At 43.3% G+C, this 25,845-nt stretch overlaps 1 protein-coding gene across 1 annotated transcript in view; it reads right to left on the bottom strand.

The window, feature by feature from the left end:
* The window catches only part of LOC147688567 (multidrug resistance-associated protein 1-like), a 900,980-nt gene that overhangs the window by 574,947 nt on the left and 300,188 nt on the right, over nucleotides 1–25,845 (bottom strand). The window contains exons 6-8 of the mRNA XM_086941435.1: nucleotides 22,660–22,721; nucleotides 1,048–1,179; nucleotides 696–920 (exon numbers count right to left, since the gene is read on the bottom strand). Coding sequence (XP_086797561.1) covers nucleotides 696–920; nucleotides 1,048–1,179; nucleotides 22,660–22,721 — 419 coding nt within the window. The remainder of the gene's footprint in view (nucleotides 1–695; nucleotides 921–1,047; nucleotides 1,180–22,659; nucleotides 22,722–25,845) is intronic.

A 25,845-nucleotide genomic window follows, 5' to 3' on the forward strand; every position in this document is an offset into this window, starting at 1 on the left:
GCTGAGATTCCACTCCAAGTGCGGAGTGGAATTTCTGCACTTGGGGTGGAGAGTCCTCCCTGAGTGTGGAGTTTCCACCCTGAGTGCGGAAACTCTTCCCTGAGTGCAGATATAAAGATACTATTCTGTGAATACCGAAAGTCATAAACTTAGACTTTCGGCCTAGGTTTACTTTTGTGAATCTGGCCCTAAGTGTAGTGTAGTCTAGAAGATCCAGCCTTATGTTTTTACAGGAGCTGAACTCCTTTAGTCCGAAAGCATAGAGCATTTACCTTTAGAATATTTTAAATTTTCAAACACCTTACCCCAGGGTAATGATCATGATAGTGTTATAAATATTGAGCCAGAAAGGCTCACCAAAAATAGCTTCTCTTTTGAAGATCATTCCTGCTGAGATATTCAGCTCTTGTCTCATGGGGCAGGTCTATAACTTTTTGCCTTACTATGGGTATCTATTGGTATTTGCTACACTCCACCACACAGCCCTGAATTAAAAACTAATCATGCACACTAAGATGTAGGAAACACTTTTGAGATGTTAAGGATTTGTCTGCAGGACTACTGATAAAATGTTTGTTTTATCACGATGTAAATGCTGTTTCTTATTCACAGAACTAGGCAGATCATGAGTACCACAGTGAATGAAACACAATGTAAACAATATATCTATATACTTTTAGGCACCTGCTACATACCGCATAATTATTGGGTTGATGAACATAAAGATGGTGAAGAGCAGAAGCATAAGAGAAGCCAGTAAATAATAGACGCCATATGCACGGCCTATAATCTTTAAGAGGACGAGCCAATTTATCAGCAGCCTTGGGCTCTTTATGAGAACCTCCACTTCACCAGCTTCATCCACAGTCTGGGTGTACTTTTCCTGTTTCCTCGACTTAGTAATTATCCTACTTTCACTTCTGTTGAATCAAAAGAAACAAGTACTTAGACTTACATTACTGTAATTGAAATATTTGCTGATTTCCAACAGTGTTATCCATGCACATTTAAAATAGCATTTATAAAAATAAGAACATTTGATATTACTGTTTCTGCTCATTCAAAGCCCCCTGAAGTTGCTTGTAAAACTCGGATACAGTTTGTTCAGCGGTGTCTGAAGTTCTCAAAGCCCAGATGTCTTCCTCCTCCAGCGGCTGTCTGTATCCTTTTATCATAATGCTGCAAATGAAAGATCTGGTCAGTATAGTGCAATTGAAAAGATACATGCACAATGTCAGGCACTGGAATGTTGGAGGCACAAATGAGAACTAGGGCGGTGCAGTGAGATATAAACACTGGTACAGGCCTGCTACTGTCATCTCATCAATGCCTTTGATCTGCAGCCTGTACCTCTCCCAATCAGGTGGAAGAGGTTGTAGTTGTTTTAAAGGAAAATCGTCGTTCTTCCCCTCATTCCACCACTCCCACTGTCACTGCTAATTTGTGGCATTGTAGAAACTACAGACAGAGCGGGCGAAACGTTATAGTACCCACCTCCCCATCCGCCCAATGAAATTGAGGGAACAAAGCAGTTTGACAGAGCAGAGAGAAAGGTAGTGGCTACTGAGACTTAATTCTCCCCCAATTTCCAATTAAAGTAAGTTGATGTGGGGTATGCGCACAGGTAGGGGTGTCTAAGGCATTCACTGACAGCACAGGCCCAGGACAGAGGAAGCTGCTGAGAACCATGGGAAGTTTTGCACCCATTGTGAGGTTTTAAATTTAGACAATCTGCCCTTAAAGGGTGGAATGTTCTAACAGCATTTCATAGTGGCAATTGATGTTCTACTCCCTCGACTTCTGCCAATGATGCTCGTGGTGGCCTATTTTTACCTACGGAGTCCTATCACAGTGGGCTAGAAGGCTATAAAATAAAATAAAATCAGAATAATAGTGCACTTTTGATAATTTCCACTACTTAAAAATAAAGTGTTTCCGGTTAAATTTGTAGTCATAATGCATCTCAGTGCACACATCAAAATGACAAAAACATTTATGTTTTAAGCAACCCGCCTTAAGGGTAAAATTACTTTTGCAATGGATCCCATTTAAGTGAAGCCTATGACAAGTTCACCCACAAGTGACTCCGTTGGTATGGCTCGATAACATCACATTCAACTAGGACCTGTTTGGTATAAAGCCATCTCTACAACTTAAAAAGTACAATTTTATTTGAATGGACTCCTACAGAGAAGCTTACCTTCTCCAAGGGAGGGGTAATCTGTTCCACAACAGGCAAACAAATTCATAATTCCATTAAAAGACAAATTTGAACAATATATTTGGGTGTTGTTTTAATTTTGTTTACTGTTTTTATATTTGATTGTGTTTTGGAGAAGTTTTTTTTAACCATTTCACAGTAGTAAAAAAATTGAACAAGCACTGGCAAAGGCAATAGGTTTGTGTTTAATATTCTATGGCATGCAAAAATGTGTGTGTACCATGTTTGCCATATCAATATAAGTCAAATGTAGTTTCCATTATCTCTGTTATGGTATGGAAGATTTCTTCCCAGTAATATCGTCGTCGTCAATAACTTTTTATTTCGGTTACAAAGGACTATAAAAGTATAAATAAAATGCATACATGACACACGATAAAATGATTAAATATCCTATATACAAAACAAAATTGGTCCAAGTCTTCAAGGTACATATTAATCACAAAGTTAAAACTATGGCATAATCCATCACATCATAACAGCGAATTAAACAAATTAGTAGTTATCGAATCATTACAATTAATATAGTAGCCTGTTATCAAAAACTCATTATAAAAATTTCCTACGTCTTTGCCACATACCAATTAAAAAACGCGAAAGAAACGGCAAAGATGATGTGGGGGTGGGTGTCGTACTTTAGAACTCTAAAGGCTGGAGCACATTGTCTGAAACGTAAGTTTCTGCAAGTTGGTATCAACCAACTTTTCCGTGTTGGCTGATAGGCCAGGCAAAAAAAAAAGTCATGGATTTCATCTTTAATGGTATATTTGCATGCTGGGCACTCAGAATTCTCAGTACTGTCCCATTTACTAGTAAATGCCCTAAGCGGAAGAGTGCCAATCCTAAATTGCATATAGAGTTTCCTTGCCAGTGGAGGATAAATCACATCTAAAAAGTCCTCCTTTTTAAAATCTACTTTTACCTGAAGAAACTCAGTTGTTAAGCTTCCCACTGTAATGCTCGCATGAAGAGACAATAGATTATATTCCCTAAAGTGGCGAACCAAATCTGCCCTAGATAGCGCTCGGCAGGTTACATCAGATGTTTCCCATAACTCGGGTAGGCCAATCTTGGTGCTAATTACCTTGATGTGTGTTAGCCATATGGATTTCTTTGTTCTCAGTACATCCCAGACCTTCCAAAATTCATTTTTATAGGAGGCTAATTCAGGCACTGACCATAATCTCCTCCAATACGTCAGTGGCCGCAATGCTGCTTCCTCCTCAAAAGGGAGTAGCCCCAAGTCCATACGTAGGGACACTAGTGGTGTACTGGATGGAAGACCCAGTAAATTCCTCATGAACAAATGTTCTACCTTCATGAGATTAAGTGGCCTTTGATGACCCCATAATTCTGCCCCGTACATAGAGGCCACACTAGCCTGTAATTTGTAGATTTCTATGACAGGGGCAGCTGGCTTAAATTCAGATATTCTATGCACTTTCGAAATCCCCCCCGCCACTTGAGTCAGCCTAAGAGCGGCCTTTGCTAGCTGGGTATCCCAGTCAAAATATTCTGTGAGAGTAATACCTAGGTACTCAAAGGTCTTTACTCGCTCCAATGGAATTCCATCCAGAAGTGGGTTTGGGCGAATCTGCCTGGGAGGATTGAAGATCATAAATTTAGTCTTAGCTAAATTTATCTCTAGCCCTCTCGATACACAGAAATCAGCAAAGCCGTCCAGGGTTTCTTTGGATGCCCATTGATGTTTTGGACAGCAACAAGGTGTCGCCCGCAAACATCAACGCGGGCACCTAACCTGAGGCTAGCCTCGGGGCATTGGTATCCTTAACACCAAGTAGGTGGTCTATAAGCCCATTTATATATAGACAGAATAGGGTAGGGGCCAGGACACACCCCTGGCGCTCCCCATTTTTCACCGGGAAGCGAGCTGAAAGTTCTACATGCTTCCCGCACCTCACTTGTGCATAGGTATCCATGTGAAGCCTAATTAACACATCCAATAGATACGTTGGTAGACCCAGATCGAACAATACACTCCATAACTTATCCATCGGACCAGATCAAATGCTGACCGCAGGTCAACAAAGATGAGGTAGAGGCTGCCACCCTCCAGACTCACCGTTTTCCAGTACAGTACCTTGAGTCTAAATATCTGGTCCACTGTTGAGATACTCATCCTAAAACCCACCTGAATTAAGATCTAATTTTCCTCTATCCACCACTGTACTCTACCTAGGATGATCCGTCCCATCAGTTTTTGGGTGATGTCTATCAAACTGATAGGCCTATAATTTGACGGCACAAGGGGACGACCGTTTTTGTGGATAGGGACAATCTCCGCGCCGCGCCAGGTATCCGGTGGGTCCATACCATTTAGTATGGCATTTAAAAGAACAACCAAATATGGTGCCCATATTTTCGGTTCAGACCGAAATAGGTCCCTTGGAAGCTTATCCAGGCCAGGTGCCTTATTGGGTAGGAGTTTGACGATTGCCGCTTCGACCTCACAGGAGGTAATATCCCAGGCCCCCTCCAATCGATGCTCATGGAGGAGGCCAGAGATTGGGGTCGAAGTACCGTCATCCCCTGAATATGCATACAGGGCGCCAAAATGTGCCTCCCAAACAGCTGCAGCTATGTTAGGTTTGATCGCTGATCTACCCTCAATTCCCCCAGAGCTAACAATTGCCCAGAAAGATTTCGAGTCCTTACACTTGAGTGCTATTCTGAGGTCCTCCCATTTGTCGGCTTCCCATTCTTTCTTTTCCCTTTAGATAGTCTGATTATATTTTAACCAACATTGCTTGATAATTATCTTATCCTTCGCTTTTACGGCGATTAGCAAATATTTTTTAGCTTTCCGGCAATTAGCATTATACCAGGTGTGGGATGTGACAGGTCTTGCCTTTTTGGTTCCTTCCGGATAGAACACATCAAACAGTTTGGATGCCAGCTGTTTGTGTATTTCACGAGGCTTGTCATCTAATCCTAGGTGCATATCCATATCCCCAACCTCTCCCATTTCTCTCAGGTGTGGCAGAGCCTGTTGGTATATACATGCAAGTTTGTTTGGGGAGCCCTGTATATGTGGCCATATTAACTCTCCGCCTGTTGTTAGTTAGCGAGAGAGGATATTGTACTGGGTTGATCTCTGATGTGGGGTTAGACAGGCCCAAACTCCCTGGTTTGAGTGTCAAAACCAGGGCGTTGTGGTCACTGCCATCCTCGGAATGACCTGAAAGTCCAGAACCCTGTCCCAAGTTCTGTGTTCAACCAAGATGTAGTCTATAAGGGAATTTTGCCCTTCTCTAATGAAGGTCGGTAAACCAGGTCTGTCTGATTTTGTCCTCCCATTACATGCCCTCAGAGAAAATGAAAGGGTGAACGAGTTTATTTGGAGAACCAGCAGCGTCCAAGCTCTAACTGGCGAAATCTGTGGTTCAGGGATACGCCAGTACTGGTCCTCGTCAGCTAGGCCGTCTAGGGTTACATTGGTATGGGGCTCGAACTGACAATTAAAGTCGTCACCAACTATTAGAGCAACTGCTGGGTCAAGGGTCGAAATGACCTGCCTCAGTAGATCAATAGCTCCAGATTCCAGTCCGCTCTGCGTAGGCCTCGAGAAGATGTTCAGCAGGGCAATTTGTGTAAAATCTGGGAGCGTTACGAGGACACATTGTACATCAGGCGAATTAGTTGGTATATGAACTGCTTTAGCACCCAGATGAGTGCCCACCCAGATGCTTAGACCCCCCGTTGGTCTACCCCTACCCTTCGATGTAGCCAATATACTAAAGGTGGCAAAACCTCTCCTAAGGTTCTCTTCCAGCGCCCACGTCTTCTGCATTAGACAAATATCGCACTTTTCTATGAACAAACCCCAATCTGGGCATACTAATTTACTTTTAATCCCAGCCACATTCCAGGAGAGAATTTTAATATTTCCACTAGTCACCCCCCCTATGGTTTCCCCTAGTGTCCTAGAGCAACTATCGTCCCCAGCGAGTGGAACTTCGGCAGGCCCCCCCCCCCCCCCCCTGTCATAATTTGAGCCCATGTTCCCTGGATCTCTCTCCTGGACCCTTCCCATTAGGGTCAGGACTGGAACACCACCAACAACCTTATGTACTGCTGGAGGCAAAGCTCCTTGCAGTGAACCCACATATTTACACACCGTGCCCCGCCTCCCACTGGACCATTTTGCCTCCCTTGCGCACACGCCCTCCTTGTGACAAGTTGTAAAAATAAGGCAATTGTTTACATCAGAGCCATCTCTAACTATTGGTTGGCCCTGGTCATCAGCAGGAGGTAGGGGCAGGCAGTTCCTCGGCCGTCAATCTATTTGGTCTAAAATGCTGAATCTATTATTTTGGGGAAACAAAGCAAGTAGAGGGGTATGGGTGTTGGCTCCCTTCCAGTTTTCAAACCCAGCCTGAACACTGGGACCAAAAGCTTCCTGGCCCCCCCAAAACTGGCCTCCTCTGGTAAAACTGTGATCAGTGTGTGTGGCAGGGTAAAATTAGGTTAGTGGCAGGGATTGGATTTGCGTATCAGAACGTCCCGGAACCCAGTTACAGATATGTTCAGCAGCCCGTCTGTTCCTAAAATTAATTATAACACAGTCTCCTTTAATAGTTTTTTTCCGCGGCCCTACCCATTCCACTCGTCTAGCGAACAGAATTTAGCCAGATACCATAGTGGGAAGTGGCCTATTGTAGTTAAGCCAATGGATGCATTTGTTTTTAGGTTCCATGTAAACCTCCCTTTTACCCTGGCTCAAGACTGGGATCCCCGCAAGCACCACCACATACGGTATAGACTCGGGAGGGAGATCTATACACGGTTAGCCATTTGTTAGTACATCGCAGGGCATATTACAATTTGCTCGGGGTCATTGGTTCTCGGTCCCGCTGCCACCCCGATCTCCGCCCTTCTACTCATTACTGTGTTGTTAATCACAGCAGTGTCACTAGATTGGGGTAGGGGGTCATTAAGTACTACAGCGGGGGGAGTTAAATCAGCTATATTGTTCGTGATAGACGGGGCAGAATAGTGGCTCTCTTCGTTTGTTGGCCTGGACAGGTTCTCTTGGTTTCCAATTACCCCATTGTCCTGTGATCCAACCTGTGCCTGGGCTGGAGCAAACAATAATTCAAGGCACGCAAGTCTATTTTCTATCATATTGAGTCTATCGTAGATAGGGAGACATGTCTTAGTGAAAATGTGTATCCAATTTGGTCCAAAAGTCTAGTCCCCACTCAGTAGGGCACACAGCATTAAGGCTCGTTGTAGATGTAACCTGCTTGGGCAATGGGCTGGCATATGGCAGGACTATTTGGAGTTCTTGACATTGGGCTCTACCCCACATTATTGTGTTTCTGAATTTTTGCTTTTCTGCTTTTCAAAGGGGCTCCCCCACTCTTCCTTTTAGGAATTAGATCTTCTGCAGGTTGTATGGCCCCCACTTTAAAACTGCATGCAGATCGCGTTTTCAATCTTGGCGTCGGTGGTCCAGAATGCTCATAGTTGTGGTTAGAAATGCTTTCAGTAACTGGTATAACATCCGTACTAACAGAGGAGGTGGGCGTACCTCCAGCAGCTTGCAGTAACTGGTTCCCCTCGCCATTGCCACCTGGCATGGTACTTTCTATAACCTGTTGGCGATTTGGGGACGGTACCTGGGCCAGCCTACCCATAAACGACTGTTTGTCAAAGGCAGGGTCCAAGGATAACCTCCTTTCGGTCAATTCTATTTCGTGGGCCAACACGGTAGATCCTCTCGTAAGAAATTGATCCAATGTGCCCACTATTGACCCAGCAGTGATGGACTTCCTGCCCCTCCCAGCCTTAGAAGTAGTCATTGCAGGAGGAAGTTAAAAGACAGCTACTCCTTTAGTCGCTAACAGTGGTTTAGTACAATAGTGATCTGTAGATAATGGTGGTCAGCTGGTCCTGCACTAACCTTTATTTTGCAGATGTAAGAGGGGGGCCCGTCCCGTCCTCACCCGTTCTCGAACGGGCTCAAACGGGCCCGGCGCACGCCCGCGCGCGTCCCGCGAAGCAGGAGACGCGAGGTCTTAAATTGCTGCCGGTCAGGTGCTGGGGCCGTTGGCTTCCTGCCTCGCTTGTCCCACTGCTCTCTGGGGCTTGTGGTGTTGCCCCGCTCGAAGGCCCGTTATTGCGCTGCGTCTCCTGCGAAGCGGGAGATGCGAGGTCTTAAATTGCTGCCGGTCAGGTGCTGGGGGCGTTGGCTTCCTGCCCCGCTTGTCCCACTGCTCTCTGGGGCTTGTGGTGTTGCCCCGCTCGAAGTCCCGGTATTGCGTTGCGTTAAATTGCTGCCGGTCAGGTGCTGGGGGCATTGGCTTCCTGCCCTGCTTCTCCCACTGCTCTCTGGGGCTTGTGGTGTTGCCCCGATCGAAGTCCCGGTATTGCACTGCGTCTCCCGCAAAGCGGGAGATGCGAGGTCTTATATTGCTGCCGGTCAGGTGCTGGGGGCGTTGGCTTCCTACCCCGCTTGTCCCACTGCTCTCTGGGGCTTGTGGTGTTGCCCCGCTCGAAGTCCCTGTATTGCGCTGCGTCTTCCGCGAAGCGGGAGACGCAAGGTCTAAAATTGCTGCCGGTCAGGTGCTGGGGGCGTTGGCTTCCTGTCCTGCTTCTCCCATTGCTCTCTTGGGCTTGTGGTGTTGCCCCGCTCGAAGTCCCAGTATTGCGCTGCGTCTCATATCTCAGATCGATGGGCAATCCCATGCAAGGTGAGAGAAGCCAGCTGGGTCGCATGGGTACCAGGGGAACTGCACAGACTTTTCCTGGTCTAGCCTGTTTAAGTACTGCAGTAAGTAGTATAATCTATTAATAAACTTGAAATGGAGCAATATATGTCTCTAATGTACAGATATGAGTGTAATTTGTGTGCAGTAGTATTTCCAAACGCCCAGGTCTATGTCTTGTGCTAAGTATGTCCTCGTGGGTTTGATTCTTGACATTATTTTTATCTGTCTCTGATTGGAGTAACTTTGTTTCAGGTTAGGGTCCCAACTATCTCGATTGATGCTAGTACAATGTAGTCTGGTTTCTATGGGTTGGCTTGGTTATATTTGGAAGGTAAAGGCATCTAAGAGCATGGGCTCTTTGTCATTAACAACCCTAGTCACAATGGAAAGTTTAGTTTCTTCAGGGCATCAAACAATATGTGCAAGGCATGGAGATATCTGAGGATTAAATCTTCACTGTCCTATTTTCCTACATGTTGTTGTGTAGTTTACATTTGTTTTTAACATGAAACAAAAAGCTTTTTGCTCGTTCGGGTTTTTGTGTTCTTTAAGAATAAGAACAAAAAACGCAGCTGATCAGGATAGCAGTCTATGTATTTACAAAGAAACCAATGAGTAGACCTTTTTAACTTATACCAGTCTGAGATATGGGCTGGGCTTCAGATCTCAGTGGTAGTTATATCTGAGGGTTAGGTTGGATAGGTCGGAAGAAATAAAATCTCTGACGTGTAGTTGTATGCATCCTCTAATTTGATCTGATCTGATATGATGCTCTCTTTGTAATACATTTGCTGGTCATAACAAGATTATGAAAAATAGGTGCGCTATTGATCTTGAGAATCAGTTTCATTATGCAACAGTCTCAATATGCAGCTGTGGTGTATTCAGTCAGTACAGAGAGAAAGTGTAGTATTAAGTAGTCAGCATGACCTCATATCTGGCAAATAGCACAATGAGGCACAACTTCACAATTGGTGCAGCATCAGCAGGAGTATTAAAAACATTTTTAAGTCATATATATGTGAAAAATCGAATATATCTGCAAAAATCACTTTTAGGTTCAAATCATCCTTAGGGTAAATTGTGCTACATTTGGATCGCAAACAGAGGAGCAATATCACATTTAGGACAAAAAACCCATATAGGTGCAACATCAACAGGAGTGTGAAATCACTTGTTGGAAAAAGAAATCACAACGGTATAAAAACACATTTATTTTATTTTATATTAGTTTGGGAGTTTTATATAGCGCTGGCTAGATCTGAGGGTATCAGAGCACTTTACAAGACATAGCATTAATACAAGTATTCAACATAGTATAAACGGAAGGAAAAAAGAAAGCAACATAGAATATGAATCTCAATGAGGAACAGATAATCCTACATTGTCCCTCAAAGACATTAGTGATAGATTAGATGCTTAATTGGGGCAGGCGACCGGATTGAATGATCCTGTTGGTGTAGCAGGCTCAGGGTGACCGGTTTAAGTATTTGTTCAGTAGTAGAGTTCTGAGACTCTGTTTAAGTAAGCAGGTATAGGGAGGGTTGCAGCGAAGGTCTTTAGGAAGTGAGTTCCAAATCGATGGAGCATTACCTGAGAGAGAACGTTTCTGGGATTTTTGTTTTCAGTTTAGGAGGGATGTGAAGGAGTGAGTCAGAGCTCCTTAAAGGCCGAGTTTTACCCTCTCTCACTAGATTGTTTTCTAAATATTAAGTGTTTGCAGTGTGGAGGGCTTTGTGGGTGATAGAGGCTGTCTTGAAGATGTGTCTTCCTTCAATGGGAGCCAACTGAGACTCTTGGAAGCAGGTGAGATGTGGTCAAATCTGTTGGTGTCTGTGAGTAGTGTAGTGGCTGCATTTTGAATTGTTCTAGGAGGCACAAGGTGACTCTTTGTGGTCCTGATGATTATGGAATTTCCATAATTGAGTTTCAAGAGGACAAGCAACTACAATACAGTCTTTAGGTCTTCGGGTGGGATGAACGGTTTGATTTTCTTTGCTGCTTTAGGTCATAGAACCCCCCTTTGGCTGAATTGTTAATGTGTTCTTCCAGTGACATGTTTTTGTCTAGGGTGAATCCCAGGGACTTCAGGAAGTTGGAGAGTGTGAGACAACAATTACGAGCGCCCATGCTCTTGAGCCATTGTTGGATTGGCGATGGCTTGTCATTTGGGGAAAAGAGTAATAGTTCAGTTTTATTGGAGTAGAGGTTTGGGTACTTGGTACTCAGTCAGGTTTGTATCTTGTTCAGTGTGATATTCAAATTGCCGATGTCGCTATGGGATGATATTTTGTAGTAAAGTTGTGTGTCATTGGCATATTGGTGATATTCCCCACCTGCTTGTTTCGAGATAATTGTGAGGGGTTCCATGAAGAGGTTAAAAAGGGATGGAGCCTCGTGGAGCTCCTTGTAGAACTGGAGAAAGGCAACTGCTTATTTTTATGAGTTGCAAGAGGTGTTGTAGATAGTACACAAACCATCTCAGGACCATGCCATGAATACCAGTGTGATTTTTCAGGGACTCAAGTAAAGTTTGGTGGTTAACAATGTCAAATGCCGCAAATCGGTCCAGTGGGATTAGGAGGCAAGAGCCGCCTTTGTGTAAGGTTCTGAGAATGTCATCTGATATATTGAGCATAGCAGTTTCTGTGCTACACCCGATTCTGAATCCTGATTCAATGGTGTTGTGCAGGTTGAATTTCTCGATGTGTTGGATCAAGACACATTTTTTTAATTGCTTTTGCTAGGAAAGGAAGATTAGTGACAGGTCAAAAACTGTTGAGGTCCTTAGGACTTGGTCCAGGTATTTTGACACTGGGTGTGACTTGGCCTATTTGGAGGGAGTCAGGCACACATCCCAAGGATATGGAAGTATTGATGATTTTGGTCCAGAATGGCAAGATGATGTGATACAGGTTCTGTACTAGTGAGGATGGGAGGGGTTTATTTGTGTGTTCCTCAGGTGCAAGGTAGGGTCTGTGGAGGGAGTTCCCAAGGAGATGGATACATCGTTAGTTCACTATTTACTCACAGCATTCATTAGTGGTTATCATTTCCTGTTGGGAGGTGAGGGTAGTTTGTTACTTAATAATGTTGTAAAGATCTCTCAGTCTGTTTTTGCCCAGTCAAGTTGGTTGCAAAAGAAAGCAGCCTTTTCTCTAAAGATGTGTTTCTTGTAGGAGAGGCCTGCAGGTCTGAGGAGGGTAACATGTGCTGGTGTGGGGTTCCGCCTCCATCATATTTTGATAGTTCTGAGTTGTCTTTTCTCTGTGTTGAGATCAAGATTGAATCAGAATCTTGATAGTATCTTTAAGGATCTTTTGAGTTTGAGCAGTGCAAAAGCCCAATTAGGTGCAGATTCACTTTTAGCTTGCAAAAACACATCCAGGAGCAACAAATCACATTTAGGTGCACAACTATGGTTACATGTAATATCATTCTTAGTAGAAAGTCAATAGGGGTTGGTATTACATTTGGGTGCCTAACCACTTAATGGAGAGACAAAAAGTGGTAGTACGATGTTGCACTAGATGTAAAAGGTTTGCATCATTATAACATCACATTTGTTTGATGGCAAACTGAGGTGCAAATTTATCCTTGGTGCAACAGCAGCATAAATGTGGAAAACATTTAGGAGTTCATATCTCATTCATGTGAACAAAATCCCTTTTAGGCCCAAATTCATCCTTAGGCAACGAAAGCAGGATTGTGCTATCACATTGAGAGGCTAAATGAAGGAATGTATAAATAAATACAAATACTTATCATGTACTACGTTCACGCAAAGACATATTAGTGTTAATGAAGTTGACAGTAAGTAGAGAAAAAATGCTGCATATTTATTCGAAAATAAACGTTTCAAATTTGTTTTCAGAAACTCATGTGGTTTGGGATTTTTCTAAAGGAAGTGGCGAGTTGATTACGGGCTTTGGAAGCTAGAACAGAGAAGGACCCTTTTCTAAAGAGGGATCGTGTAACAGATGTAACTAATACCTTCACCTCCTGGGAGAAGGTAAATAAGCAGTAAGGCACGTAAACTCTGATACGGTTCAGAATTGCAGCAGCCCCGATGCCATACAGAGCGCGAGGAGCCAAAGAAACCTGATTCTTTGCTCCACAGTTAGCCAATGCAGTTTACATTATGCGTCCAATATGAGTTCAAATTTACACAGGTCAGAAATAGCCATATTTGTATCAATTGCAACTTGGAAAGCAACTTTGTGAATATATATTAATAGTAGGCAGTGGCATAGTCAAGCTTGGAAAGAAAAGTTGCAGCTACCAGCTGTTGCTCAATACTCTTAAGGAATTAACAAAAGACTCATTCTTAGGTGCTTCAGTTGGTGGAAGAACAGAGTTCACTTGTGCAAATGTAAAACTCTGTGTACAGGCTGAATGCAAGATCCTTTGCAATTTTGGCGGTTTCCCCAGTTTACCAAGCCAGAGATCCGCATTCCTTAAGAAATCAAGATCATAGGTGAGCATTTCCGTTTTAACAGAGATCGAGGTAATCATATTTTTGTTAATCCATTATCAGATTTCTAGTAAACAGAGTTGAAGACTATGTTAAATCTGCTCCGTAGCGTAATCCAGTCTAACAGGAAATGGGCGCCATCTGCATAGGACAGCCAGTGGAGACCAATATACGGAGAAGAGATATGGGGCGATGCCACAACAGAGCCTTTAACCAAAATTGAAAATAAGTTCATTAAGGCTTTATTCAAACTCCCACCAAGCTTGTAAATCACACCACTGCGAATAGACTTAGCCCTCAACCCTATGCACCTAACAGTTCTAATAAAACCTCTGTTATATTGGGTTAGATTATGGTCCACGCAAGGACTAGGAACATATAGAGACTGTGTAAAAGACCTGCTAGGCCTTGACAGGGCCCTGTGCACTCCATGGTTGAAGAACATTAAAGAAACATCATACAGAATAAGCATGGATGAATTATGGACATCCCCTGAGACGATTGTTAAAAAAGGTGCACAAAAAGTTAAACAGCTATATTGGGAGGCAGTCCTGTTACAAACGTGGGAAGCTTACTAAGACAGCAGCCTGACAGGCCAGTTTCTGAATCACAAGTGTTTTCCAAGTTTTGAGCCCTATATGGACAGAATGTATCCATTTCAGTCCAAATGTTTATATGAGCAATTCAGATGTGGGCTACTACCCCTGAGAATTCCTACCTCGAAATGGGCTAACGCACCTTCACATTCTAAATTTTGCCCAAATTGCCATATTATTGAAGATTCAGAGGATCATTTTATGTTTTTCTGCCCCTTACATAGGTATGCACGAAAGAAATGGCTGATTAGGGTATGCAAACGTATGGATTTGAGACATTTTTGGGAAGTCGTGAAACTTATCAAGAGTGACACCAGTGAACAGACGGAGAATGGGGAAAGATCCTAAAAAGCCCGGTCCGCATTCCCAGAAATATGAGGTTCCGCCAAATTCAAGTATACATAGTGCATCTAACCCCTGGCTTAGTAAATAAATACTTTCACAATGAGGACGCGTCCTGCCCCAGATGCGGAGAAGTGAACGCAGATCTTCTCCACATCCTGTGGTGCTGTCCGAGCCTCGGCACCTACTGGAGGGACATTCATACACTACTCACACGGAGCACCGGCCGCATCATCCCTTGTAATTGGCCCGAGTAACTCCTGCACCATTTCAAAAGGCCGCCTAAGGACAAAGCGTCGTCTAGATTCCTCGACCTGAGGATGGTGACTGCAGTACGAAGGCAGATGGAAGGCAAGGGACCCACCTAACACAAGGGCGTGGATCCTGTCACTCTCGTCATGGGCTCGTGCGGAATGGACAGCCATCCGGAGGGAGGAAACTATGGGACTCCGTTAGGAGCCTATGGCGGAGAGATGGAAACACATGTTAAGCGCTCTGCAGGAGACAGGAGATGTTATAGAGGAGGGGGCGGCGGGGCACTAGGCTGGCCTAACAGGCAAGAGTGGCGGGGGCGCAGAGATCGCCACACCAGACACATCCTCTGGCGCACTACCCGACGCAGGGCGAGGCAATACCTGGTGAGAAGCCATGCGAGTCCAATGGGTGAGAACAAAGGAAGGGGGGGCGTGGGCTGGAGGGGCTGAGAATTGGGGCAAACTGTAATGTACTTTGGTGACAGTGTCGCAGTTAATTGTTTTGTTCTTTTTGCACATGATTATCATTTGGGGTTGGGTTGGATATGCAAAGTTTGTCCCCTCCCTTGTAGAGGGGTGAAGCGTGTTAACTCCTGTTTCCCTAATCGGAAGACACACCTGGGCGCTTGTATCCTGTACACGAACTAATTACGTGCACTGCCATAACGTCCTTGATGGCCAAACTGTTGACGTAATACCACCCATGAATAATCAAAGTCATTTTGATTGTAAAGAAGTGCCTATTGTATTGTTGAATTTAAAAATACCAATAAACGGATTAAACAAAAAAAAAAAGAGTGACACCAGTGAACAACTAGCTTTTGAGGTATCTCTGTACCTGCACTGTGCTTGGAAACAAAGTAAGAAGGCCTTAGACAACTGCTAACCCCGACAGCTAAATTGCCAGACAAAGCTTAAACAGGCCACTTGGTGTCTCTTTTTTTAAACTGTTGATTGTAGCTATATGTTTATTAACTGCTTTTAGATTCCTATTTGCACATGTTTTTTATATAACCACATGACATTTCTTTTAGACTGCTTTTTGCGCTAGAGAATATATTTCCATTTTAAACAGAAATAGAATTAGTATATAGCAGCAGCATGGACATGAGCTGTATCGTTAATAACCATCTGCTAGTTGCGCCACCTTCTTTCTTTTCAAAAAAGTTTTATCTGTATCTTTACATGTGCAATAACTTTGTATGATAATTGCTGCTACTGGATTTTACGTATGCAAACTTTTTATGGCTTCGTTGCTGAAATAAAAGATATTGTTATATTACACATTAATAGTAGGCAACGGCATAGTCAAGCCTGGAAAGAAAAGTTGCAGCTACTGCAGTTGCTCGATACTCTTAAGGAATCAACAAAAGACTCTTCCTTAGGTGCTTCAGTTGGTGGAAGAACAGAGGTTTCGTGTGCTTCAAATGTAAAACTCTGTGTCCAGGCTGCATGCAAGATTCGTTTCAATTTTGGCTGATGGAGGCGGTATCTCCAGTTTACCAAGCCAGAGATCCGCATTCCTTAAGAAATCAGGATCACAGGTGAGCACTTCAGTTTTAACTGAGATCGATTTAATCATATTTTTGTTAATCCATTATTAAATTTTTAGTAAACAGGGGTGAAGACTTTGTTGATTCTGCTCCGTGGCGTAATCCAGTCTAACATGATTTTGGGTGTCATCTGCATAGGACAGCCAGTGGAGACCAAAGGATGTTAATAGGTGGCCGTACATTGATACTGAATAGGCTTGGGAACAAAGAATCTTTTGCAATATCACCTTGATTTTCAAAATGATCCCAAGTTCAACACCTTTCGAAGATTCGAAATTATAAGGAACACAATTTACATTTCTGAGGTAAAACACATTTAGGTGCAAAGTGGGTAGGAGTGTGGAAACACATTCAGAAGCACAAAACACATTTAAGATCAAAATCAAACTGAGGTACAAAATCACCCTCAGTACAACACCAACATGATTGGTAAACACTTGTAGGAGGAAAAATTACATTAGGTGGAATATTACTTTGGAGGCTAAACAACTAGAGGTCAGTGCAGGAAAGGAGCCATGGCAAAATTGATAGGGGGAGAGAAGACCAGATGAAAAAGGGCAGAAAAGCAGGTGAAGGACAAGAATGGTTAAAGATTGAGAAGAAGAAATGGTTGGCTGGTTAAGTTGACAATTCTGGAAACAATGGACAAGGATTATTATTCACAACTTAGAAATCAGGATTGATGAGAACGTCAAGTTGCTCAAGCCGCTGGTGGGGGGGGGGGGAGGGGGGGGCTGCTGATCTGTCTGGGCACAAGGGTTCAGTCGAAGAGCCAGGTCTTGAGATCCTTCCTGAATTGGGTCAGCGACGGGGGCTGCCTGCGGTGGAGAGGCAGGGTGTTCAAGTCTTGGCAGCGAGGTGGGAGAAAGATCTTCCTCCCGTTTTGGTCTTGTGGATCCGTGGGACAGTGGCCAGGGCCAGTTGGGAGGAGCCAAGGTGTTTGGCAGGTAAGTAGAATGAGAGGCAGTGGTTCAGATACGCTGGTCCTGCATCGTGGAGAGCTTTGTAGCCACTTGTAGGAGCTTGAAGGTGATTCCAGGTGGTGCCAGGATCTGGATTTTTTTTCCCTGAAAACATTTCAAAACATCCTTGCTTATGTAGATTGGCATCTGTATATTCATATGGGTAATGGAGTTATTGAAATAGTTTATATCTGGGAGCTGCAGAAAATGTTTTCTATCATCTTCAACTTATTCAGAGTTTGGCAGTCAAATTGCTAGAAAGGAATGGGAACACCTCTCTTTCTGAAGCGCCAATTACATTAGCTTCCAGTTTTTAAAAAACTTCTGTTTCAATTGTTAAGGATTGTTCATAAGGCACTATATTCAATTACACCAATTTTTCTTATGTGTTTGACTTGGCATGTTTGACAGGTTTTCCCCCTGACTTTTTGCTTTCTGACCTCCTGATTTTGATGGTATAACATCGCTTTGCACTTTCTCGCTGCTGTTCAGTGTCAAAGACCAAGTACTCTTGCTGTAGATTGTGTTTAAGAATTGGTGTTTCCATGATTAGCATATTTTATTTACTAATAAGTCCCTAGTAAGGTGCACAAGTGTGCCAGGGCCATAAATCAAATGCTACTAGTGGACCTGCAGCCCTGTTTGTGCCACCCACGCAAGTAGCCTTTCAAAGGGTTCTCAGACCAACCACTGCAGTGTCTGCATGCAGTTTTTTCTGCCATGTCGACCTGGCAAGTGCACCCACTTGCGAGGTCCTAACCTTCCCATTACTTTCCTTACATGTAAGACACCCGTAAGGTAGGCCTAATGTACCCCTGTGGGCAGGAAGCAGTGTTGGTTAAAGATAGGACATGTACTGGTGTGTGTCACATGTCCTGATAGTGAAATACTGTACAATTCATTTTTCACATTTGCAAGGCTATCTGTCTCATAGGTTACCATGGGAGTTGGCTTGTGATACCTTACAAGCATCCCTTTCCATTGGGACAAGATAGAGAGCAGGAGTTTAGGCTTCCTGAACTTTTAGAAAGTGGACATTTTCTTCCTTTACCATCCTGTGTGCCTTTGCAATGTGTGTATTCTCTGTCTGGGTCAAAGTGACAGGAGCAGGGGACGTGTATTCACACTAGACAGACACAAATGGGGGGCTGAGTGTGTCCTGTGTTCCCTGGGTGACTCACAGCCAGGCTGAATAGACCTTTCTGCATTTAGAGTAGTGGGAGGGGTTGTCACTTGCACCTGGTTAGAATGTGGCTGCCTTCCACAAAGTTGTCTCCACCTCCTGTAGTGAACCTGGCCTGAGCCAGGCAGAACTGGTTTACGTGTGTCAGAGAACCTTTGTTTGTACCAACTTCAGAGGGAAATGTGGTATTAATATTGGGGCCTTGACTTCAGGACTTTGTAACTCTTTGCGATCAAGAAACCTGCCAAGAAGAAGAGCCAGAGAAGCTGTGAGAAAAAACTACCACTTTGCTGTGTGCTTTGCTGTGTTGGCCTACAATGGCTGCTTGTGTCTTGAGCAGTGAAAGGACTAGACTGAACTTCCTACAAATTTCTTCTTCTGAGTGTCAACAAGGGCTTGAAGTAGAGCTTGCCCCCGCTCAAGAAGTCTCATGAACAGCAAAGACTTCACCTTCCTCTGGGTACTGCATCTGGGACTGTGTGTTTCCCTTGCCAGTGAGGGAAAACGCACCCCAATGCCATACCCAATACCGCTGCTGGCTCCGTGGCCTGAAGGCACTGCAGAAGGCACTGACACTCTTTGCACTGCAACCCTGTTCCCCCCAATGATGCTGTCTGCTGCTGCCACCAAGCCGCTGCTTGCACGCGACCTGTAGGCACCGTAATATGCACCACCTAGCTTCACTCCGCCACCATGGTCTCTCAGACGATGCCTCTGCAAGCTGACATAGACGCTGATGCCTGCAAATAGGTCTGGGGGCACCGCTCATAAGTTACACAACGCACCGCCTCGTCTCACACTGTAGTCTTGGCCCACCGATGCTAGGCCCATTGACCTCAGATTATCAACTGTTGCCGCTGCTTGCCCTGTGACCTGTCAGCACCGCAACGAGCTCCGCCCCACTTTGCACCGCAGCCCTGGTCTCACTGACGCCGCTGGACGCCTGCCACCGAGCCGCTGCCTGCATAGAGACCTGAGGGCACCACACGCCATACTTCTCCACTTCAAAGCACAGCCTCGATGCCCGCCTCAGCCATGGTTGGACTGGAACAAAATGTACTGTTTGAGGGTCTGCTGACACCGCACGCCGGCACAGTCAACTCGAACCGTTGGATTTGTATGTTCCCAACACCCCGATAGCCCCGGAGGGAGCTATTGACTTCAAGGAACTACATTTCAATTCTTTTTTTTGCATTATTGATATTTGGAATAACTGTATGTTGGTTTTTTTATCGTTTTGGTCTTGTTTTGTACAGATAAATATTGGCTATTTTTCTAAAACTTGTGTGGTATCCTTTTGTAGTATTTTCACTGTATTACTGTGAGTTATGAGCAACAGCTTCGCCTATTGCCTCTGGGATAAGCCTGGCGACTCGGGCCAAGCTACCAAGGGGGTGAGCAAGGGTTATTTTAGAAGTGTATCCCCCTTACCCGTGCTAGAAGGAAGGGTCCCTTCTTGGTCAAGGTGCAAACCATTGCCACTAGACACCCCCATTTCTAACATTATGACAAAGTTTAAATAACATACTCCTGCTTCGTGGGCTAATGGTCTTAAACTCCAAACCAAGCATTCCAACCAGCACTTGTTTATTTTCACAGTGAAATGCCTTAAGTTCCAAAAGTATGCCTGGATCTCACATTCACTGTGTCATAGGTCTAAAGTGGCACCTTACTGATGAAGCCCAACATGGCTGAAACTGTTATGGGTGCTTGTGTTCCCATCAGAAAAGGAAGTGGAGTAGAAATTTACACTGACTATTCCTACTAGGAAATAACCTGAACTGTTTTGCATGTGGGTGCACTGCACCAGAAAGTACTGAACAGGAGGCCACCCTACTACTACTAATGTAGAAGTAGCTCATGTCACACTTTGCTAAACAAGGCACACAGGAACAATGGCTGTGCTTCTTCACACAGGAAAGTCATTTTTTGATGTGCCCTATATTTCTGATAGGCAGGTAGAAGTTTGCTTTTACCATGACAGGGTAGAGAGAAGAAGGTTGTAAAAAAAAGATGGCAGAGGCACCACAAAGACAATGAGGTTTAGATAAGGAGGGAATGCTAGAATGGAGGTAAGAAGAGATAGAAGGGTATGATGGAGAAAGTAAGGAAGTCAGAGGAATAACTCATGCTACCAGAAATGATGCTGGTAGTGGGACACAAGTGTTAACTAAAAATACAGGTCTAATTTGTTGATACAGCATTGACTGAGGCGAACAATACAATAAAAATACACGCAAGACAAAGAATAATAACATAAAATAATATGCAATGGAATATATTATTATGTTGTAAACTAATCATGGCTAAAATCATTAACTGATTTCGATTAATAAGCATAGGGAGCATACGACAAGGTACACTATTACAATATAGGAAGGTGAATTCATGTGTAAGTTAATAAATCTTTAGAAAATTATTTTAAAATGCAAAACTGCAATTACAAATGCATTCATTTATAGGTGAACACATTTAAGTCAGTATGTTATTTTGATTGACCTACTAAAGTATGTAAGAATTTATGAAAATGCACTATGAGGCATGGCATATAAAAATACATGTTCTGCATTCTGTACTCCTTCATTGCATAGAATACCTATCCTCTGATTAAAGGGAATACCCTTTCTTGAGCCTAAAACCAATTCTATTGGTAATTTTTCTGAAGTTACTAAAAGAAATGTTCTTATAATTTTGTGATTGATGGAAAAAATTTAAGTACAGTTGCAACTTGTTGATGGTGGTTGAACTGGTAATCATATCATTGTCTAGGGTTAACTCGGTTTATGACCCCTTTCTAATAAATTGTCATGTGATAATCGCTGATCTTGTGTCTCGGTCTCCAAACAGAGTTGGGGAAGTATGAATATTAGATGTCAGCTGCACAATACCAATCCCCCTCTTTTAGTGAGGAAGGACGATAAGATAGGCTCACCATCCTGAATGGTTTATTAAGAGGATTTGTTGAAAAGAGGGATAGTGAAAATGTTAAAGACTTTTACCTACAAAAAAGCAAGAGTAGAAATCCTGGTTCATATCAGATGGTGGCTGTCCCTCCAATGCGTTAGCTGCTAGATCTCCATTAGCATCTGAGAAGATTCAAAATGACCATAGGTGGGGGGAAGCAACAAAGAGATGGAGGGAAGGAGTCTGAACACACCAAAAGAGGCCCCAGGATCTGAGGGGATGGATGGATTGACTACAGGCAAAAAGTAACTAATACACACTACTTGCCTGGAGGTTGATCTGGGGCAGTTACATCTTTTTTGGCTTCTGTTATGAGCTTTTGGACCTAAGGTGACTGCTTCAGCCCTGATTTAAAAGTTGCTGATAATGCAATGGAAGAATATAAATGTCCTACCATGGGACTACCAAAACGTTTTATTCTAAATATCAACAGTAATTAACTTGGCATCTTGCAGGAATTAGCAGCAATGTTGCCAGAAGCTAAAGGCAAGTATAAAACATCTTATTAATGCTCATTATTCTTCATATTAACTGGCAAACTACAGTGGCACTGCCTTGTATTAATGTTATTACAACTATTCGTCATTATAGTTTTTACTGTCAACACCTAAACATGATGGTAAGACAGTTGGCTATCCACTGAAAGCCAAGGAGGCTTGGTGCCACCTTGTCTCAAAAATGAGTAGGATTTAGCTGTAACTGCCAATATACAGTTTGTCAATAGCCTGTCAGTTGAAGAGTTTACCTATTAAGGGCCTCATTTTGATGTTAGTAAGAAAGTCTCCAACCTGCAGTCGGAGGCTTTCCGACCAACATCTTCGCATTCCCATTCGACCGCCGTATTACAATGACGGCAATCAGAAGTGAAACCGGCTGGTCATTCCGCCTGGCTACCGATAGGCTCAAGGAGTCCATCAGGCAGCTGGACCCGGCACGTAATCCCTTAAAGACAGCGTTTCTGACGTCGGGATTACGATGACGGTTTCTGAAAGGCTTTTTATGTCAGGCTACCCGACACGAAAAGCATGTCAGAAAGCGACTTTGGGGGGCCCTTAGCAGGGCCTCTTCTCCATGCTGCCTCTGGTTGGGGGACAAAGGGGCACTTATGGTGCCCCCTGTGAATCCCTTCACCGTGTGGCAGGCACCGTGAGGGAGTTTGCGACCACACCATATGCGGTCTCATTGTAATTTGGTGGTAGGAACTGCCGACCTTCAGTCAGTCAGTTACAACACCGAAACGGTCTGCCCGACATCATAATAAGGGGTTTGCTTTTGCAAGAGTATATATTTTGTATATATGTATTGTATGTATGTAATAGCCACTTTTTACTCCCTTAAATCTTTCAGGCAACTAGATCATAAAAAATAACACTTACCCAGTAAACCAATTAAACGTAATTTGAGAGAGAAATGAAGACTGTGCCTCTGGGCATGGATTCTATAGAAGAAATGGAAAAATTGTATTTATGGTCATTTTAAAAGTATAATTCTGCTTTTGAATACCACCAATATTACTTAACTGTTAGTATACTGTAAACCGCAATATTTGTAATGCAAACATAAAGAAATTAAACATTCTATGATGTGATTATGGAGAGCTGGAGAAAATAATTACACTACTTCAACTTTAAACCTGCTATATAAAGCATGGGTATGTACTTAACACATGTCCTTTTTGAATCAGAACTAAGCATTTAATGGCTTAGGAGTATGAAAATTTAAATCAGCGGATCTACTTTGCATTCATATCTGTACTCTAAATATTTTCTTAATTTTTCTTATGCATCAGACTAGTACTGCCTAAAGGCAATTGTAGGATTGTAATCCAAAATAATTTTCATCATACAAAGGTAAGTAGCAGTGGTCACAAGCTTGCTGCACATCCAACATCAAAGTTTGTTGGTCTTTACATTGAAAATGTCTCAACGATTTTGGTGCTACCACGATAACGAACACCCTGTAACCAAAGGATGTTGTGTGAGCTTTTGGCCAATGTGGCCTTGGCTCCTTTCAATAAGTTATAATGTATCAGAGCATTCAATACAGTTAATGACATAACCAGAAAAAGTCCCCAAATTCAAACTTTAGAACCGGATTTAGATCTTGGAAGATGGAATACTCCGTCACAAATGTGCATTATATCCTATGGTACTTGTAATACAGAGGACGGGATCTCCATCACGTTTGGGAGAGAGTATTCTATCCACCAAGATCTAAATCAGGCCTCAACTTACCCACAAGAAAAATAATCTTACCCGGGAGACTGCAGCTATTTTCAATTTTGCCTCTCGACTCGGGAAAAGACCAGTGGTGGCTCTTTTGAAGCATTACATGGCCAAGTGTATCTCAAAGGCACAATATGGCAGTGACATTTGGGGTTGCACTGTTACAGGTGATCTTCAAAGCGTGGAAAATACATTTTTGAGACAGCTTTTATCCGTTCCTCAGGGTACCCCTCTTTCACTGCTCATGAGTAACTAGGTATGTCCTACATCACCAACTTGATAGCTTATCGCCCTGTGTTTCTCAGGTTAAAAATCTGGGACGAGAAGGGGACCACATTAAAAATACGATCCTTAAAGATTGTCTGGATCTTGACCATACGTCCCAGGGGAATGTGGCTTTGATATGTCAAAAACAGCTAAACAAATTTTGGTAGAGGAGAGCTCCACACTACTCTTGATGTGACTAGTAAGAATGATCTGAACCTTATTAAGGTGGCCTTCCATGAGTATCAGATCATGGCAAGAAAGGAAAAGGAGCTACTGAAGCCCAGTGTATGTCGCTTCGTCATGTTAAGGACCACCCATTGGTAGAGCCGTACTTACTGGGATTCATAAATTCATCTTTCTACTGACCAGGTTGCCTGTTTGATCTTTTCCACCTCCTTCTTGCCCAGCCCAGGGGTCTGAATAAGGGACACACTTTGTTGTTGCCACTGTGGCTGCGATGGAATATCTCCACAGGACATGGTTAATTTTATGATGTTTTACCAATTTTATGATACCCCCAGAAAGTCCTTTTTAATTTCTCATTTTGAAATAGGCCAATTTTAGCCAAGGCCCACTTTAATTTTTTTACAAATGTTGTTGGGTAGCACTGTTTTTTACGTTCTGAATTTCTTAGAATCTGCTATCACGCTTAGAGCTGGCTGTGACTAACTAGCTTGATACACAACACTATCCCTGGTTCCATGCATGTTGCCTTTTTATCTTGCTTTTTCATTCATTAATCTGATTATAGGCAAGGAACTATCCTGATGCCTGCGTTCAGGGCATTCAATCACTCCTTTAGGATCTGCTGCATGGTCACCAGGGTTAACCAGAGGTGCATCTGATAACTCTACCCCTCCTAAATTACAAAAGACCATCAGGCGAAAGAAAACCCTGGGTCAACTCTCATATTTGAAATCTTATCCATCCGTGTTGTCAATGTTCTAAAAGGGTCTGAGGGGAACTATATTAAAAGAGAAAGCACCGGGAATGGCCACTGGTGTAGTTAACGTGGCTGAGGCAGGCACATGTGCTGCGCTCTCCAAGATAACTGTGCTACACCACCCCAACCTGACCTATCAAAGCACAGGGGTAGCACTTCCTTCGCCTCAGGCTATTGATGAGCGCTCCTTAATGATAGCGATCGAAGATATAGAGATTGACATGGGTATGGTTACAGAAGATGTCAATGTTCAAACCAAAATAAATGTTTCTGCTAAGCAGGTGTCCGAATCTCTGGGTCCACTGACTTTGCTTGAAAAAAGAGGCCTTTTGAATGTCATAGAACCATCTCTTGGCCACTCTTCCTTTAAAAGGACCCCCAAACACCACAGATTACAAACTGCAGCCTTGTTCCAGGGGACTTGGAGGATTATACTATGCCAGACATTGCCATACAGATGGAAAATAATAACAAAGTAATGGTGGCTAATCTGAATATGCCAGTTGCCCAGGAATTGGCGTCGAGACCGACATTAGACAATCATAGTAGCTGCCTTCGCATGCCAGCATTGTTTAGTAGTACATCCTCTACTGCGTCCATTGCACAATCATTAGGTTTATCAAAGTCCAAGGTATCTCCACATGAAAGGGCACAAGAGTCTTTGCAATATTTAAATGAAGGGGTTTATAGATTGGGAGGAGGGGGAGTTCATTTTGACATGCTTTATTCACTAGAGATGATTTTCTCATCTATTTTGACTCTGCTTGAGAAATCTACCGCTAATTGTAACCACATACTCGATGTTCTTTCTCCAATTTGTATGTAGGTTCAGAAGCTCAATTCTGCTGGTTCTTGGTTAGGGAAGGCAGATAAGGATATTGACATGGGGATTGATCTAAAATCTCAGGCATGTCAGACTCACATTGGGGGAGGAATCCAGGTAGAGGCTTAGGAAGATATGGGGGCTTCCCCCTTATTTTTGACCAGAGATAGCCCCATGTCAGATATCGCACCCAAGTGGTAGGGGACCATTCAATATCGGTCCTGGGGAAAACATAAATGTAATAGAACGGAAGAATTTGCCGCAGGTTTACCCTATTTTCAAAAAAGGGAACATCAGCGTGCCT

This window comes from Lissotriton vulgaris, chromosome 10 (assembly GCF_964263255.1).
Source record: "Lissotriton vulgaris chromosome 10, aLisVul1.2, whole genome shotgun sequence".
NCBI classification, from domain to species: domain Eukaryota; kingdom Metazoa; phylum Chordata; class Amphibia; order Caudata; family Salamandridae; genus Lissotriton; species Lissotriton vulgaris.